At 51.2% G+C, this 21079-nt stretch overlaps 1 protein-coding gene across 23 annotated transcripts in view; it reads right to left on the bottom strand.

Annotated features, from left to right (window-relative positions):
* svila (supervillin a) overlaps positions 1 to 21079 on the bottom strand; it is a 136182-nt gene that overhangs the window by 22492 nt on the left and 92611 nt on the right. For 17 of the 23 annotated variants that reach the window (XM_042299129.1, XM_042299127.1, XM_042299114.1 and 14 more), the window contains 10 exons: positions 20506 to 20703; positions 18717 to 18751; positions 17774 to 17838; positions 16503 to 16639; positions 15503 to 15598; positions 14658 to 14817; positions 14334 to 14513; positions 13965 to 14054; positions 10908 to 11493; positions 9724 to 9952 (listed from right to left, as the gene is read on the bottom strand). In XM_042299129.1, the coding sequence (XP_042155063.1) occupies positions 9724 to 9952; positions 10908 to 11493; positions 13965 to 14054; positions 14334 to 14513; positions 14658 to 14817; positions 15503 to 15598; positions 16503 to 16639; positions 17774 to 17838; positions 18717 to 18751; positions 20506 to 20703 (1776 nt within the window). The remainder of the gene's footprint in view (positions 1 to 9723; positions 9953 to 10907; positions 11494 to 13964; positions 14055 to 14333; positions 14514 to 14657; positions 14818 to 15502; positions 15599 to 16502; positions 16640 to 17773; positions 17839 to 18716; positions 18752 to 20505; positions 20704 to 21079) is intronic. The other 6 variants (XM_042299117.1, XM_042299132.1, XM_042299124.1 and 3 more) reach the window with 4 other exon arrangements.

The raw sequence follows: 21079 nt of genomic DNA, 5'->3' as shown, positions 1-21079 counted from the left end.
ACACACACGGCCACACACACACGGCACACACACACACGGCCACACACACACACACACACACGGCCACACACACACACACACACGGCCACACACACACACACACTCGGCCACACACACACACACACCACACACACACTCGGCCACACACACACACGGCCACACACACACACGGCCACACACACACACACACACACACGGCCACACACACACACACGGCCACACACACACACACACGGCCACACACACACACACACACACACACACACACACACGGCCACACACACACACGGCCACACACACACACACACACACTCGGCCACACACACACACACACTCGGCCACACACACACACACTCGGCCACACACACACTCGGCCACACACACACACGGCCACACACACACACACACACACACACGGCCACACACACACACACGGCCACACACACACACACACACGGCCACACACACACACACACACACACACACACACACGGCCACACACACACACGGCCACACACACACACACGGCCACACACACACACGGCCACACACACACACGGCCACACACACACACACACACACACACGCCACACACACACACGGCCACACACGGCCACACACGGCCACACACGGCCACACACACACACGGCCACACACGGCCACACACACACACACACACACACACGGCCACACACACACGGCCACACACACACACACACTCGGCCACACACACACACACACACACACACACGGCCACACACACGGCACACACACACGGCCACACACACGGCCACACACACACGGCCACACACACGCACACACACACGGCCACACACACGGCCACACACACACGGCCACACACACGGCCACACACACGGCCACACACACGGCCACACACACGGCCACACACACGGCCACACACACACACACGGCCACACACACACACACACGGCCACACACACACACACACACGGCCACACACACACGGCCACACACACGGCCACACACACGGCCACACACACACACGGCCACACACACACACACGGCCACACACACACGGCCACACACACACGGCCACACACACACGGCCACACACACACACACACGGCCACACACACGGCACACACACACACACACACACACGGCCACACACACACACACACGGCCACACACACGGCCACACACACACACGGCCACACACACGGCGGCCACACACACGGCCACACACACACACACACACGGCCACACACACACACGGCCACACACACACACACACGGCCACACACACACACGGCCACACACACACACACACGGCCACACACACACACACACGGCCACACACACACGGCCACACACGGCCACACACACACACGCCACACACACACACACACACGGCCACACACACACACACACCACACACACACACACACACACGGCCACACACACACACGGCCACACACACACGGCCACACACACACGGCCACACACACACACACACACGGCCACACACACACGGCACACACACACGGCCACACACACACGGCCACACACACACGGCCACACACACACGGCCACACACACCACACACACACACACACACACGGCCACACACACGGCCACACACACGGCACACACACGGCCACACACACACACGGCCACACACACACACGGCCACACACACACACACGGCCACACACACACACACACGGCCACACACGGCCACACACGGCCACACACACACACGGCCACACGGCACACACGGCCACACACACACCACACGGCCACACACGGCCACACACGGCCACACACACACACACACGGCCACACACACACGGCCACACACACACGGCCACACACACACACGGCCACACACACACACACGGCCACACACACGGCCACACACACACGGCACACACGGCCACACACACACACACACGGCCACACACACACGGCCACACACACACACACGGCCACACACACACACACACACACGGCCACACACACACACGGCCACACACACGGCCACACACACACACACGGCCACACACACGGCCACACACACGGCACACACACACACACACACACACACACACACACGGCCACACACACACGGCCACCACACACACACACACACACACGGCCACACACGGCCACACACACACACACACACACACACACACACACACACACACACACACACACGGCCACACACACACACACGGCCACACACACACACACACACACACACACACACACACACACACACACACACGGCCACACACACACACACGGCCACACACACACGGCCACACACACACACGGCCACACACACGGCCACACACACACACACACACGGCCACACACACACACGGCACACACACACACACACGGCCACACACACACACGGCCACACACACACACACACACACACACACACACACACGGCCACACACACACACGGCCACACACACACACGGCCACACACACACACGGCCACACACACACCACACACACACACACACACACGGCCACACACACACACGGCCACACACACACGGCCACACACACACACACACACACACACACGGCCACCACACACACGGCCCACACACACACGGCCACACACACACGGCCCACACACACGGCCACACACACACACACACGGCCACACACACACACACACGGCCACACACACACGGCCACACACACACACGGCCACACACACACACACACGGCCACACACACACCACACACACACACACACACACACACACCACACACACACACACGGCCACACACACACACGGCCACACACACACGGCCACACACACACACACACACGGCCACACACGGCCACACACACACACGGCCACACACACACGGCCACACACACGGCCACACACACACACACACACACACACGGCCACACACACACGGCCACACACACACACACACACGGCCACACACACACGGCCACACACACACGGCACACACACACGGCCACACACACACGGCCACACACACACGGCCACACACACACACACCACACACACACGGCCACACACACACGGCACACACACACACACACACACGGCCACACACACACACACGGCCACACACGGCCACACACACGGCCACACACACACGGCCACACACACACGGCCACACACACACACCACACACACACACGGCCACACACACACACGGCCACACACACACACACACACACACACACACGGCCACACACACACACGGCCACACACACACACACGGCACGGCACACACACACACACGGCCACACACACACACACACCACACACACACACGGCCACACACACGGCACACACACACACACACACACACACACACCACACACACACACACACACGGCCACACACACACACACACACACACACACACACACACACGGCCACACACACACACACGGCCACACACACACACACCACACACACACACGGCCACACACACACGGCCACACACACACACACACGCCACACACACACACACACGGCACACACACACACACACGCCACACACACACACACACACACAGCCACACACACACACAGCCACACACACACACACACACACGGCACACACACACACACACGGCCACACACACCACACACGGCCACACACACACACACACACACGCCACACACCACACACGGCCACACACACACACGGTCACACACACACACACACACACACACACACACACACACACACACGGCCACACACACACACACACACACACACGGCCACACACACGGCCACACACACACACACACACACACACCACACACACACACACACACACACACACACACACACACACACACACACACACACACACACACACACACACGGCCACACACACACACACACAAGGCCACACACACACACACACACACACACACACACACACACAAGCCACACACACACACACAAGGCCACACACACACACACAAGGCCACACACACACACACAAGGCCACACACACACACACACAGGCCACACACACACACACACACACACACACACACACACACACACACACCACACACACACACACACAGGCCACACACACACACACACGGCCACACACACACACACACACGGCCACACACACACACACACACGGCCACACACACGGCCACACACACGGCCACACACACGGCCACACACACGGCCACACACGCCACACACACGGCCACACACACACACACACACACACACACACGGCCACACACACACACACACACACACACACACACACACACGGCCACACACACACACACACACGGCCACACACACACACACACGGCCACACACACACACACACGCCACACACACACACGGCCACGGCCACACACACGGCCACACACACACACGGCCACACACACACACACACACACACACACGGCCACACACGGCCACACACACACACACGGCCACACACACACGGCCACACACACACACACACGGCCACACACACACACACACACACACACGGCCACACACACACACACGGCCACACACACACACACGGCCACACACACACACACACACCACACACACACACACGGCCACACACACACGGCCACACACACACACACACACACACACACACACGGCCACACACACACGGCCACACACACACGGCACACACACGGCCACACACACACGGCCACACACACACGGCCACACACACACACGGCCACACACACGGCACACACACACACACGGCCACACACACACACGGCCACACACACACGGCACACACACACACACACACGGCCACACACACACACAGGCCACACACACACACAGGCCACACACACGGCCACACACACACACGGCACACACACACACACACACACACACACACACAGGCCACACACACACACACACACACACACACACACACACACACACACACACACACGGCCACACACACACACACACACACACGGCCACACACACGGCCACACACACACACGGCCACACACACACACACGGCCACACACACACACACACGGCCACACACACACACACGGCCACACACACACACACACACACACGGCCACACACACACACACACACGGCACACACACACACGGCCACACACACGGCCACACACACACACACACGGCCACACACACACACACACACACACACACACACACACACACGGCCACACACACACACACACACCACACACACACACCACACACACACCACACACACACACACACACACGGCCACACACACACACACGCCACACACACACACGGCCACACACACACACACACGGCCACACACACACACGGCCACACACACACACACACACGGCCACACACACACACACACACACGGCCACACACACACGGCCACACACGGCCACACACGGCCACGGCCACACACACACACACACACACACACACACACACGGCCACACACACACACACGGCCACACACGGCCACACACACGGCCACACACACACACACACACACACACACCACACACACACAAGGCCACACACGGCCACACACCACACACACAAGGCCACACACACACACACACACACACGGCCACACACACACACACACCACACACACACACGGCCACACACACACGGCCACACCACACACACACACACACACACACGGCCACACACACACACACACGGCCACACACACACACACACACACACACACACCACACACGGCACACGGCACACACACACACACACGGCCACACACACACACACACACCACACACACACACACGGCCACACACACACACACGGCCACACACACACACACACACGCCACACACACACACACACACACACACACACACACACACACACACACACACCACACACACACACACGGCCACACACACACACACGGCCACACACACACACGGCCACACACACACACACACACACACACACGGCCACACACACACACACACACGGCCACACACACACACACACGGCCACACACACACACACGGCCACACACACACACACACGGCCACACACACACACACGGCCACACACACACACACGGCCACACACACACACAAGGCCACACACACACACACGGCCACACACACACACACCACACACACACACACGGGCCACACACACACACACGGCCACACACACACACACGGCCACACACGGCCACACACACACACACACGGCCACACACACACACACACACACACACACACACACACACACAAGGCCACACACACACACACAAGGCCACACACACACACACGGCCACACACACACACACGGCCACACACACACACACGGCCACACACACACACACGGCCACACACACACACACACGGCCACACACACACACACACGCCACACACACACACGGCCACACACACACACACGGCCACACACACGGCACACACGGCCACACACGGCACACACACACACGGCCACACACACACACACACACGGCCACACACCACACACACACGGCCACACACACACACACGGCCACACACACACACACACGGCCACACACACACACACACGGCCACACACACACACACACCACAAGTTTTGGTTCTACCCGGGGACCATGGTTGTGCAACACACAAAAGACAGGTTACACAGCATGCAGTGGATCCTTTGACCCAGCTGTCCAGTAAAGGTCAACTGGAGAAATGACAACAGGCTGTGTGAGAGCTGAACTCTGCCTCATGGAGGCATGGATGGTAGAGTTGTAGGTCGCCATAGATGCCCCTCTGGTCTCTGCTTAGTCATACATTTACAGTCCAGAACATCTCCTTAGCCTAGACCAAGCCAGTCACAAACTAGGTCCATTATTTAGAATGAAGACTCTCAACAAGGAGCCAATCAGAGAGCGTAGATGCTCCGACACCAAGTTTGGGCCCATAAAGCTCTGGTCACAATGTGTGCACTACATAAGGAATAGGGTGCCATTTGGGGCGCAGAGACAGAGTGATGCTGAGGCTAACCAGAGCAGGTCACACTGCAGGCTCACTGTCAGCCTCAGTCTGGACTATAGCTAAACACACAGATGACACCAACAGCACAGTCGGGCTCAACCACGCGTACAACTGTCTGTCATGATGAAACAAGAGTTGGGAGTCTGCTGCCAATGTCCGATTTAGTTTCACGTCAAATGTCCGAGCAGGAGGAGCCTGAGGATAACCTTGTTGTTATGGCCATCAAAACAGTCAAACGTACCACTGGCAATGGCTGGCATATGTACCCGAATAGAGGTAGAAATAATATATTCAGTTAAATCAAATCAACAAACAGGCACATACTGTAACTTCTATATATGCACACTGAATTGACACGGACAAGACGGATCTATATTTGACTGTTAGTTGAATCACAGACAAATCCAGATCATAGGCACAGTGAGTACGTTTACACGCACAGGAACCATTCGATATAAAACCTGATTATGGCAGTAGGCAGATTATGCAAGAGTTATGTAAAACACACTTTCCTCTGCTCATCTTTCCTCTGCTCATTAAAACACCTGCTTTTCTGAGCGCTCTCTCAAATGAGTAGGACATGCAGACACCTCAATGGGCGCTCCAGCGGATGTATTGGATCTGTGTACGAGTCAGCACCAGCAGAGTGAGCCGCCCTCCTTTAGCGCAAACGAAGTGAGTTGGGAAAAACAAAATGTCGTTTTACACAAACTTTCTACGCCCCGAACTCCGGATCAAATACGCTTCCCAGAAATAACATGGTCGCTGTAGTGGAATGTTTATTTTGAATGGACTTTTTTCCACATTTATCAGAGTGCCATCAGGTAGCCTGATTTCAGATGTGTCCACAGAAACAGGGTTATTAGGGACATCATTATTCTTGCAATGTAAACGTTTGAATTAAATTACTATATCAAAATCTGACTAGCCACGACAAACCGCATTATTGTGTGCGTGTAACCGTACTCACAGCCAGTCCCTCAGAGACTCAGACTGAAGAACAGCAGCGTTTATCTCCAGCTTCAGACTATGTGGAACCTGGAGGGCAGAGGGCGCTTTCTAGGAGACTCCGGGGAAAATGTGTGGACTATAAAGGGGACGCATTCCTAGTAGGAGATGGGCATAGTGGTCCTAAAGCCTGGGGCACTGTGGCGCCCTCTGCTCACAAACACTGCTGTGTGTCCAACCATGAGTGGACGCCCTGTTTTTGGGGGAACGGGTCAGAGAATGACGTCTGTAGAAATGGATAGGGGCACAGAGAGACATCTGCAGCTGTAGCTGAGAAGAAGTGCCGACCGACCAAACCACTGGGCACACACACACACGACCTTGTTGAGGCAAGAGGTTCCACAAACCGCTAAAGAATTTGTGACGCCAATGATAGATCCTTTATGCACTTCATGGAGGATTCAAGAGGACGCACATTCTCAACTTTGCAGATAGTTCTGAATAGAGGTGGATTTACACACACACACACACTTTGGAAGTCATTGGAAGCACATGTTATTCCACTATGTCATCAATCAATTTAAAAGCCAATCCTAGCCTGGTGGGTTAACAACTGCAACCACTCAACGGCCAGCATGTTGACATGGGCGAACGGACTGAAACAAGCTTATGTAATTACTTGATTAGATGTGTGAAACCACTGGTCTGTAATACTGTTGTATTGGAAACATTACAATTCCCTAAAGTAGATTTAAATTAATATATCCACAGCCGGCATTCCCCAATTCTCCAGAGCATGACGAAACAACAATGGCACGACTACAATCGACAGCTACAGCAGTTCATAAAGAGACTGGCCATCTAGATCCCCTTAGAAAATGCTTTTCTGAATAACAGCGGTCAATGGAAACGCCTCAGTATATTGCTTAGCGATAGACCTAGTTCTTCTTCCTAGTGACGGTATATTTCACGGAGACCGAATCTCGTCGACGACGTTAAGAGACCTATTACGACAGAGATGACCGTAGAGCTCAATTCAAATCCAACTCAAACTCTATTTCTGCTGCCACTAATAATATCCCTCCATAGAGGTGACTAGCTACCGTGGCTACAGCAGGTTGATTTGCAGCAGCAGCAGAGACAGGAGACCAGCTCACTTTCTCCCTCTAAAAGAGACAAGAGGAATGGGGTTTGTTAGTTAGAGCATCTCTCGCTCTCCATCTATTTCTCTCGCCGACCTTCCTCATAGAGTGCTCGGCACACCAACCAACCTAACGCCCAAAATAGATTCCTTGAACTCACGTCAAAAACGAACCCAACGGTCCCTTGCTTGCTCCCGGCCTCTTTACTTCCTCCTCATTTGCAACCTACATTCCCACAGTGAGAGTCAAGGTGAGGCTCTCACCATCTCTCAAAAACATAAAGCAGTCTTTCACAGGCCTCAGATCAAAAGCCGATACAAGTCGACAAGCATAGACATACCGACTGAGTCGTGAGTTTCAATATCCAACACAAGTCAACAATTTAAAAAAAAAAATAATGTGGCTGTCGCTGTCCCCTCTGACCGACAAACACAGCATTCACAAAAACAATGTCATGTGCTCTCACATGTGTACACAACGAATGAGCGAAGTTGCCTCGCCAATCAGAATGACCCAAACGAGCTGCACGGAGACGACTACTGCCTAGAGGCTTTGCCTGGTCAACCCAGGTTCTCTTTGATGCGAAAGAGAAGAGGGGCTCACCTGTCTTTGATGGACATCTGTCTAGCTGACATGGCTTCGGAGAGCTCCATGTCCTCCTGCTCCGACTGGACCAGGCTGTGTGTGTGTCCCAGACCACTGCTGCGGTCCGTGTGCGAGTCCGCTCCTCCCAGCTCCTGAGACAGCTGTGTGTGTGGAGCGAGAGACACGCTCCTTAGTGGCCCTGCTGCTACTGCTGTTCTCAGCGATGACACGCTGGGCTCCGGCAGCTCTGCGCACACACACACACACACATTAGCAGAGCTTCTAGCACAATCAATAACCAGCAGGCAGAGCAAAAGCCACATCAAACACACAATCATGTTGACATGAACGCACGCGCGCGCACACACACACACACACACACACACTTATCAAGAAGCTGGAAGTGGCTGACGAAAAGTGGCCACTAAGTGTTAAAAGCCTCAGCCTAGTTTCTCCTCTAGTTGTGTGAACACTAACAGAGAACCTCCCTCTACAGAAGCCACAACGTAACACAGTCGACTAACCAGTAAGTGTTCCTCTCGCTCTTCAGCTAGTTCTCCCTCTGTGGCCCCCTGGACACTACTAGCCCTCCTCTCCCAGTCTTTCTCTCTATGCCTCTCTGCATCTAGCCTCTCCCCCCCTCCCTCCCTCCGTCTGTCTGTCTTGACATATTTCTTCTGACTGGTCCGTGCCCTAGCAGACTGGGGGACAAGTCAAACGCTGATGCAGACTGCTGAGACAAACCGGGGCGAGCCAGCTAGCGTCTACCCACTGTCAAATAAGGGAAAGCTTGAAGGGAAACCACAGCCAGTGTGTGTGAACATAATTTACAGACAACAGGAAATTTGTTTTTTTTTTTTAACGAGAGATCAAGCCTCTGGTACGTGAAGTGTGGTAGTATTAGCTATGTTGACATGTGAGTAGTGTAGCTGGATTTACTATACAACAGGAGCATAGAAGTGGGTGCACCAAGACACAGACAGCTAACATGATCTGTCGAATGACCGGAATGGGAAATTCATTCATAAGACACACACACACACACACCAATGATCACTCATATGAGGGAGAGAGGAGAGAATGAATTTGAAGTGGATTTTTAAAAAGTATGAGTGAACAAGAGGCAAGGTGAGAGAAAGTGAAAGAAACAGGAAAGACATCTTTCCTACGGTCAGGCTTGTTCCCCTAGAGGCTTATCTTACCAGTGCTGACGACCTTTGACCCAAGCCTGTCTAGGTCCTGCAGTTCTTGTGATAACGGTCTTAGATAGCCCGTCTGCTCCTGGTGCTGTCTCTGGTCCTGGCTCTCTGATCTCATCAACGAGCGCTGGGGCTCCACACCCTCACCTCTCCTGGCTACACGCTGCACCTCCTCCCACTCCGTCCCCCCAGACCAGGCCGGAGGCTGGGGCAGGGGGGCCTGTCTGACAACTCCCTCTGGAGAGGGCAGCTTCCTCTTCCCTCCTCCCAGACCATGCTCCTCTTCTTGGGGGAGGACTGTGGTCGTGTCAGCCTGGTGGCTCTGGAGATCCAGAGAGGCCTGGTGGTGGGGGCCGGGCACAGACTTCCAGACGGCACTGAAGGGTTCTGTGATCTGGGTGGGAGGACTGGTGTGCCGGGGGATGGAGCTCTCGTAGTACCCAGGGTTGGGTGCAGCGAGAGCGGCCTCGGCGGGGCTACCCCCGCAATCCCTGGCCAGGTGGATGTCCCCTGCGTGGTCTGTGGAGAACGTGGCCCCAGGTCTGAGAGTTGATGAGGAGAGCTGGTCGAACCTGGCCCCGGCTTGGATCTGTGTGGAGGGAAAAGAGGGAGCGAGACAGAGGGGGAGGAAAGAAAGCGAGATGACAGAGAGAGCGAGTGATCAAAGAGAGCAGGGAGAAAGAGAGGGGAAAAAAACAAGGTCAGCAGGAGAGGGCAAAAGTTCACTCAGCAGAGGCGCTTGTCCACCCGGTAACAGAGGCAGCAAGGCTACCAGACAGACAATGGATCTCTAGATAATCACGCTGACTAATCACAGAGTGACTCATTGCACTTCCTGCCCGTGTGGTTCAAAAGAACTGCAGTCTGGCTAGCCAATCACAGCCCACATCACAAAGCCATGCCCGACCAGTCATGTCGCCCGCCACCCCACCCCCCCTGACAACCACAAAGCACAATGAGTCCAGGGTCATATTCACTGGTAACCAAAAAGAAGCAGACTGAAACAGGGAGTGACCTAAGATCACTTGTTTTCGTTTTTAGTTGCAAAACATTTTGCTACAGTCTGCACTAATGAACAGAACCCAGATGCAGCCAACATTCTGAAGGGCAGGATGAGTTCAGCCACCCACTCTCGCTCTCTATTCACAGAATCATGCTCCAAGAATAACGCCGAATCAGTCTTTTCAAGGATGAGGAGATACTGACGCAATCATCCATTCATTTAGCATTGATCAAAAATGTCACTTCTCAACTGACAAAAATCGGATAAAAATCAACAACAAAAAATCTGATGTTAATCAATAAAGCGAACACCTCAAGATGTTCCCTTTTAAGAAGAGTCTCATCTTTGTGGTGACATCATTTCGACATCCTGTTGTGGTCTGAAGATGTTCCACACATGTATTATGATTATTCAGCAGACAGCGTCAAGTTCAAGGACTTTCCTCATCTTCTAAGTCAAAGGACAGATTCCACTCATCAATTTTACAACGGACATAAAAACTGGACATAAAAACCTGTTTCGTCGGAGGTAAACTGCTCAGATTACAACACTAACATTTAAGAGACGAGTTTGTTTTGGGGTGGGGGGGGGAGTAGTCGGACCTCAAAGCTCTGTCTGAACAAGCTGTACTCGTACCTTGAAACCATTAAAGGAGAGAACAATGATAAAAAGGTCCAATGGCAGCCACTTTTATCACAATATCAAATCACTACCGAGTACCGTACGTACTGCGATTGTTTATCAAATCACTACCGAGTACCGTACGTACTGCGATTGTTTATCAAATCACTACAGAGTACCGTACGTACTGCGATTGTTTATCAAATCACTACCGAGTACCGTACTGCGATTGTTTATCAAATCACTACAGAGTACCGTACTGCGATTGTTTATCAAATCACTACAGAGTACCGTACTGCGATTGTTTATCAAATCACTACCGAGTACCGTACTGCGATTGTTTATCAAATCACTACAGAGTACCGTACTGCGATTGTTTATCAAATCACTACCGAGTACCGTACTGCGATTGTTTATCAAATCACTACAGAGTACCGTACTGCGATTGTTTCTTTTTTATTAAAACATTTTGATTGAAAACAAACATGGCTTCTTAGCAAGAGATATTTATCAAGCAAGTATTTTGCTAGGAGTGTCGGATTGGGGAGGGGAAACCTGAAAACGAGCTGTTACCGGCAGAGGTTTGGAAGTCTTTCTTGATTGGCCTTAGAACTAATTTGCCGCGCAGCGATGTCACCAGGCAGGCCAAAACTCAATCTGGTTTTTGACTGCGTTGAACCTTAGTTACTGTGTTTCAACCCTATAATCTATGGCGTACTAACCAGTCCAAGAAGTCCATTCTTTCATCCCGCTCTTTCAGTCACAACAACCTTGTTTCCAGTGACTGGTGGGAGATGAACCCTGGCTGACAAATACCTGCATTCAGTCCATCCCTCCATTCAGAGAATGAACCAGGGAGCAGCCCTTTGTCCTCCTCTCCTCCACCACAGCGGGTTCTTTCATGCCAAAGAGCAGCTCAGTGAAATACTGGGAATGCGGTGCCATTTGGGACTAAGCCATTCCCGGCCTTCGTCCGCACATCACACAACAATGTCTTCGTCACAGGCCAATGAAGAACGAGCAGCAGAAGCCACACGTGCGTATTGAATCAGGCTTTTCTTCAAAAGCTTCCAGGGCATGCGATGCCACTGTACTCCACTTTCAGATGAAGCAGCCCCGGATTAAAATCAGAAGAGCACCCCACACTCAAAACGTCTCTCTAATGAAGATGACGTTCTAATTTGGGTCAATGCACCAGTTCGGAGTGCGGCGGTTTCAAGAACCACATGAAACGGCCTCATGATAGACTGAAATGGGACGCTTGCTGCTTGCCCAGATAATGCTATTGCATGTTCTAGAATTGTGCAACAAAACGACGACAAGAAGCACATGGACGATGCTAAAGTGTTGCCAAGAGCCAAGCGTAACACTAGTTGCAGGTAAACGCAGGGACACTGGTGAGCCAAAATGGCCGCAGTGCCATGGTAGAGCCTTACTTGTGTAATGCCGCACTGGCCCTGAGGGACTTCTACTGGGCCCTCGTCACACAGCTCCTGTTCATCAAAAGTGTCTGTGTCTGAGGGGTCCTGTTCCAGAGATACATACAGTCTCACACACTTAGGAAAAAGGTGTGCGAGTGAAACATTTCTTTGAAACGATATTAAACAAGTTGCCACAAAAAAAAACAATGGGTTATGTTGAAAGTGGGATAAGAGGGTTGAATCAACGTTAGAACGAGATTACAGCAATGATCACGTCACAGAGATACAGAGAGAACCCCTCCTACCGGCACCATTTACTGTAAATAAATACCTCTCTTCCTACCGGCACCAATTTACTGTAAATAAATACACCTCTCTTCCTACCTGCTCCATGTCTCCCAGGGTTATGGGCTGGGTCTGGTAGCGGGCGTTGGCCCTGCGCCCCCTGGTATCAGGCCTGGTCCGGGTCACCCTGGTAGCAGGCTGGGCCAGCCTATTGAACAGAGCCATCTTCTCTGCCAGGCTGAGGGTGGACAGATCTGGCTCTGCATCCCCATGGCCCTGCTGGGTTTTTGATTGGTTTATAATTTTAAAAACAATTCAACCACACGTCGATACAACACATTTCAAATCATTGAGGATAACACAAAAAGAAAAAACTTTCAAAAACACATTTCCATTGTGGTCCTATCATTCACCAAAACATACATGGTGCCGGGCCTGTGTCTCCTCGGGGGGAGAGGAGGTCTGGAGGAGCATGGTGGTGGTGTGCTGCGCCTCTCTCTGGGCCTCCAGGGCATCCTGGACCCGCCGTGCCTCCCTGGCCTGCTCCTTGGCCGCAGCGCTTCGCTGTGAGGACGCCTGCAGACTGGGAGGAGGAGCACCCACAGAGGGGGAGAGACGGGAGACGGGGGGGGAGAAAAACATGAAGGCAGACCGGAACATGCAGGCCAGAGAGCCATGCTACACACAGAGACAGGGTGTACAGTCTAAGTGCATAGCCCACAGTGTGGACAAATACACTGTCATTGTGCTTTGTCAACCCGGGCAATACAATCTCTGTGCTACATCTTTTGAGAGGTTGAAAGAGATCTTGGATACCATGAATTTGACAACAGTGTAAGATCATAAAGGGTTAAGAAAAGAGAAAATTGCAACAGATTAAACATGCAGGTTGTTCCCGCAAAATACACAAGGGGGCGCCACACATTCAAAGACTACTCCTGACCTGGTGAAAACAAATTTATAGTAACGATTTCCACAAAACCAAAGGTTAATATAACCAAACACAGACTCTGTTTGGACCAAATGCTAGTCCGCTTCCAAAAACAACATTGAAAAACCAACCATGCATTCAACCAATGTAGCTGCTGTTAAATTGTAGCCTTGTCCCAGATGTGTTTGTGCAGTCTTTCCAACTCAAATGGTCAGAGTTGGTAAGACAGCACAAAACAGATTTGGGACCAAGCTAGTGAGATTAGTGCCTGGGCCAGGTCAGGATGACCCCTAACCTCTAAAACACCATGCACACGCGTGTGCTGACGTGCGTGTACCTGTACGGTGTCACAGTGCAGCTGACTAGTGTGGGGCTCGGTAAGCGTGCTAGGGTCGTATCGACAGACACAGTTTGTGACGAGGGAGCCGGGACACTTTACAGTGACAGTACAGACAGGGACAGACAGAGGGGACAGAGACAGAGTCACACGGGGACACAGGTGACAACAGGAAGAGAGAGAGGACAGAAGGAGAAGAAAAGATCCAGAAAATTCTATAAAAGGGCAAGGAAAACATACAAATAATGGAATTCCTCTGTGAATGAAGATGGTAGACTTCACAATAAGACAGAGTATAGGGAATATATTGTATAGTGGATATTTTCTACGGATCAGTGGCAAGCCCCGTGACTTGTTAGCCACTTTCTCCATCCTCCCAGTATTACCAACTGACTGGAACCAACAGGCAAATCACATATCATGTTCTCAAATCAAAACACTGACTGTGGCAATCGATCAACAGAATGGCTCCGTCCCAAATGGCACCCTATTCCCTACACAGTGCACTACTTTTGTTTTGACCAGGACCTATATGGCGCTGATCAAAAGTAGTGCACCGTGTCGGGAAAAGGGTGCCATTTGGGACGTATCAAAAGGTGGCACATCAAATAGGAGAGTTGGCCAACAGGCTAGGAATGTGAGAACAATATATTGGAACATACAGTATGTCAGAATTAACATAGCACCTGAATCACATTAACTGTGACTCAGAGAGCCAACAGTATCACCTCTCAGAACAGAGGGAGTGACGCTTAGGTTTGAGGTTTTGACGGGTAACCCATAGCTATCGAGTCTGTTTCCTAATGTGTTGACATCAAAGGTTGAGGTCACATTTGACATTTTACGGGTTCATGGATCGAGGTTTAAAACAACTAGCCCACACTCCTCCCCAGCTCTTCCACCACACAGGCAGCTGAGAGAGAGGGGTGAGAGAAACGGAGGAACGGAAGGATGAAGGAATAAAGAGATGGAGGGAGAGGGAGGCGTAGTTGGGACTTACGTGGCAGCAACGACCACCTCCTCAGTGGTGACTGGCTGGGTACGGGAGCGGTCCTGGATGCGTCTCAGTCGCCTCTCGATGGCCGCGTTCCGGGACTGGGGTTTGGGGGCACCCCCGTCAGTGCTCCTCTCCAACTCCTGCCAGAGGCCATGCATGGAGACCAAAGTAATGTGTCATAATTTCAACGCAAAGCTCAAACTATCAGTTTTAAGGGAACCCAATAGATACAAATCTATTCCAACATAATTCCAATACAGATTAAAGAAACATGTTGTTAACCAGAGCCTCTGGAGAAGCCCAAGTACCTCATCAAAAGAGTGGAAGAAATGGTTGTTGCAAGGTTTGTTTTTGTAAATCTTAACGAAGCATTTGCATAGAGAGTGAAGGTGGACTGTCTTAAAATATGAGGACAGAGTTAATCATGATGTAGCCCAAGATGTTAGCATGAGACAGATTGAAAAGAAAGCACGTGATCACTGTTCTTGACCTTTGCCCGAGTGCCTGCAAAGACTGTCTATGTGCTGACAAGATACTAACGTCCCCAGTCTAACAAATGGAAATGAAGGTGTGCAAAGGGCAGGTGTCACCCACGTCCACTTATATCAGTACATTCTTGCAAGCATTACCAAACGTATATTTGATCAAATAGGCCTCACATAGCAAATGAGCAAATTAAATGTTATGTTGACCTAACTCAAAACTCTCATTGACCGCCATACAAAAACAAATGCCTGTATAGAAAACATTCCGCTTTATTTGTGTGAACATTTTTGGGGCGGGTCAGCTCTCTCACTTCGCCTCTTGTGCCGGTGTGCTCTCTTGCCAACTCCTGGTGGAATTGTCATGCCAACGACAGCGATGGAGTTGGCAAGAGCACAAAGGCTTGGCCCGCTCTGCTTGAGCAAACTATGACTTCAGTTCAAAAATATGCGGTCTCTGTGTTATTACTATGACTTGGACAGCTATGCAATTCTTGACAGTATATTCCACATGCAAGTTGGCCAAAAGACGACTCTGTATGGAAAAGTAGACCGTTTCAATGCTTGTGTAGTTGATTAGTGGCATATTTCTCTCCGTCGGTCTGTGTCGGGCCTAAATCAAGCTCAGAGTCAGCTGCTCCGCTCACAGCAATGTGTGGAGTAACTGAGTCACAGAGAAGGAACGCTGTGTGTGTGTGTGTGTCTACAAGCGCATGTCCACGCCTTGCTACCCGGACGCAACATAAACACAGGTGAGAGAAAACACCAAAGCAACATTGTGTTCTTTCGTACCCTGAAGAGAGACCGCTTGGCTGCAACACTTAACTTGGCCCTCTCATCCAACTTCTCTTCATCCCCTAGAGAGAGAGAAGAGAACGACAGAGAGAGAGAAAGACAGAGAGGGGAGGAACCGAGAGAGAAAGATGATAGCAAAAATCCAGTGTCAAATGGAGCCAGATTCTGAGAATCTTGAAAACCAATTCCCATAATAAAACAGCTTGCTTGTATCATGAACAAAACAGCGACTTTAAATACCAGTCCAAAACCTGCAAATTGAAGTACTACAGGCCAAAGGTTTATAATCATCATCGTCTGTAATGTGTATAAAACAAAGACGAGCTAAACCTGCACTGATGCAAGTGACCGCAGTGTGTTTGGGAGGCAGACCGAGCAGCAGAGACAGACATACAGGTGTGATCTGAGAGGGGTACGTCCCAAATGGCACGCTATTCTCTATGTAGAGCCATACTTTTCACCAGAGCCCTAGTCTAAAAGCACTAAACTATATAGGGAATAGGGTACCATTTCAGACACACTGCAGGACAGTATGACATCACCTTGAAACCATCCCCTTTGACTGACGCCGCACTACACTGCTGACTGACTGAGGGTGTGTGTGTGTGTGTGTGTGTGTGTGTGTGTTTATAGGAACCAGATGGATGAATAGTACTCTGCTCAGTAAAACCGTAGCCATGTTATGCTACTGTGAACACCAATAATGACTCTATAAAACTAGTTCAAATGTTTTTATTTTCGACTTTGTAAAAATCAGAAGTGTACTGACGAGCCTTGCGTCATTAGGCGGTTCTCATTAAAGGGAATCTTTCTAAAATGTTTACAGACCTGCGGAACGTAAACATATTAACTTGATACGATGGCACGCACTTGTACTTTTCAAAGCTCAGCTACAAAAGTCCTTTTAATCTTTTCCCAATGAAGTTCAAAAGGAACTTACCTTCAGTGCTGGGTAGATCTGGGCCCAAACAAGACCTTCAGGAGAAAAGGAAAAACCAGCACTGAAGCAGTGAAATTCACCAGGACTCACATATTATTCATCCATTATCAAGTGGTATGAAATCGATGGTAAAGGACTGCTACTGTGAGTACAGCTACCAGAGAGGCAGTGGAGCGATTGAGAGCAGACAGAAAGCAGCAGCCACAGGGGTAATGTGATGGGGTAGGTGGTGTTCAGAAATTACACCGGCGAGTCCCAAATGGCCCCCTATTCCCTATATTAATGCACGACCATAGGCCTCTGGTCAAAAGTTGTGCACTACATAGGGAGCCATTTGAGACACATGCACAGAAATCAGATTGCAACAGAGAGACTTGTCCTGTCTAAGGCATTAGACAGCATTACAGAAATAAGTCTACTGGAGAGAGAGAGAGAGGACTGCTAGACCTTAAACAGTAAACTAAAGGAGTGATTCATCCGCCCGCGTGTCACATGACATATCCACTGGCAGGATAGACTCAGCATGCAGGCAGCAGACCTTTGGGGTAAAAATCTGTTAACCCACTGTTCCCTGGGCGGCGAAGACATGGGTGTTGATTAAGTCAGCCCTCCAGACCTCCCTGATTCAGAGGGGTTGGGTTAAAGGTGGAAGACACGTGTCAGTTTAAGTTGTACAACTGACTTGGTATCCCCCTTTCCATTTCTAATCGCCTGTCTAACTCTGCAGCCCGGCTGAAGAGCGCAGAGCCTCCGCACACTCCACTGGCTTCCGGTTGAAACTCACATCCACTACAAGACCATGCATGGTACTTGCCTATGGACCAGCAAGAGGAACGGTCCCTCCCTACCTTCAGGCTACGCTCAAACCCTACATTCCAACCCGAGCCCTCCGTTCTGCCACCGCAGGTCTCTTGGCCCTCCCACCCCTACAGGAGGGCAGGTTCCCGCTTAGCCCAAGCTTTTCTCTGTCCTGGCACCCCAATGGTGGAACCAGCTTCCCCCTGAAGCGAGTCCCTTCCCATCTTCCCGAAAAACATCCGAAACTGTACCTCTAACGAGCATCTTAAAATAACCCCCCCGCCACGTTAAAAAAAAAACACACAATTAAAATGAACAATTAAGTCTTTCCTGAACTAACATCGCACTTCACTTTTTTTCACCTACTGATATATAAGTAGATAAAGTTGAGGAAAAGTGTACCTTTTATGACAGAGATGTGTGATTAACAGAAAATCTAATCATACTTGAATGACAAACATTTAATTCGTTTTTTATATCCATGTCCATACGTTTCTATTATATATACACCATATAGTTGAAGAGAAACTAGCCTACTTAATGAAAAAAAAGGGCATTATTTTCGCTATTGACTGTTTATAAAACTGCCACCAGTTTGAATACGTGTTGAATAATTGTATAGATTTTACATGTGATAAGGCCACACAATTACAGGCACCTGCGATAACCTGAAGTAAAGTTCCCAGTAATATACCCTCCCTTTGCAACCCTACTCATGTCAGTCTAAACTAACACTTCCTTATATGACCCTCTCTATAGTGTTTTCCTAAGGGGAGAAATTAGGACTATATCTGCCATGCATGAAAACACCCACACAGCCTACAGTACATGCGGCCTGAGAGAGAATGCATAGGTTTCTGGATGAGTCTGTCAAGTGTGCTCCTTCACAGCAGACTACTAGCCACTCTCTCTCGTCTTCGCCCATGGGAAGCGAGGACTAATTCTGTGTTTGACATGCGTTTAAAAAAAAAACACAGTACACACACTGTACCTATCAGACAGCTGTCTCTCAGCCGAGGTGATGGGCTGGGTCCTAAACCTCTCTGAAGTCTTTCTGTTCTCTCCGGGGGAGATGTAGAGTCTGGGCCTGCGCCCCCTGTCCCCCCTCCACGGGACATCCGTACTGTCCCGCTGCCCTCGCCAAGGGACCCCCGTACCCCCCGGGTATACCAACTCTACCTCTTCCTCCCTTCGGGGCGCAACGCAGACAGGGAGAAGGGGCGATGAAGAAAGGAAAGAGAAAAATAGCACGGTGAGGGAATGAAAGAAAGAGCAGGGAAAGATATGCAGTCATTTAACAGAGGCGAGCTTCCACACAAAATCCCAACCCCTGATTTTCTACATTGGAGGAGCAGAGGGAAGCCATTGGCATGCAAAGATTTGCTTGATTGGCGACTACGTCGTGTTACACACAACACACCCCATACTGTCCATCAGCTACTCCAGGCACTCAGCCCAAGAGAAAGCAGCAGTCAACCCCCCGCCGCGAAACGCTCTACTGCTAGCGTTAGTGATCGGATGAGTGTTTCTACTATGCGTTAGTAGAAGAAACCCTGTTCAGAATA

The sequence above is a fragment of the Oncorhynchus tshawytscha genome, linkage group LG16, assembly GCF_018296145.1.
Source record: "Oncorhynchus tshawytscha isolate Ot180627B linkage group LG16, Otsh_v2.0, whole genome shotgun sequence".
In the NCBI taxonomy this organism is placed as follows: domain Eukaryota; kingdom Metazoa; phylum Chordata; class Actinopteri; order Salmoniformes; family Salmonidae; genus Oncorhynchus; species Oncorhynchus tshawytscha.
Note: the sequence above shows the minus strand (reverse complement) of the source record. Positions and strands in the feature narration are given on the sequence as shown.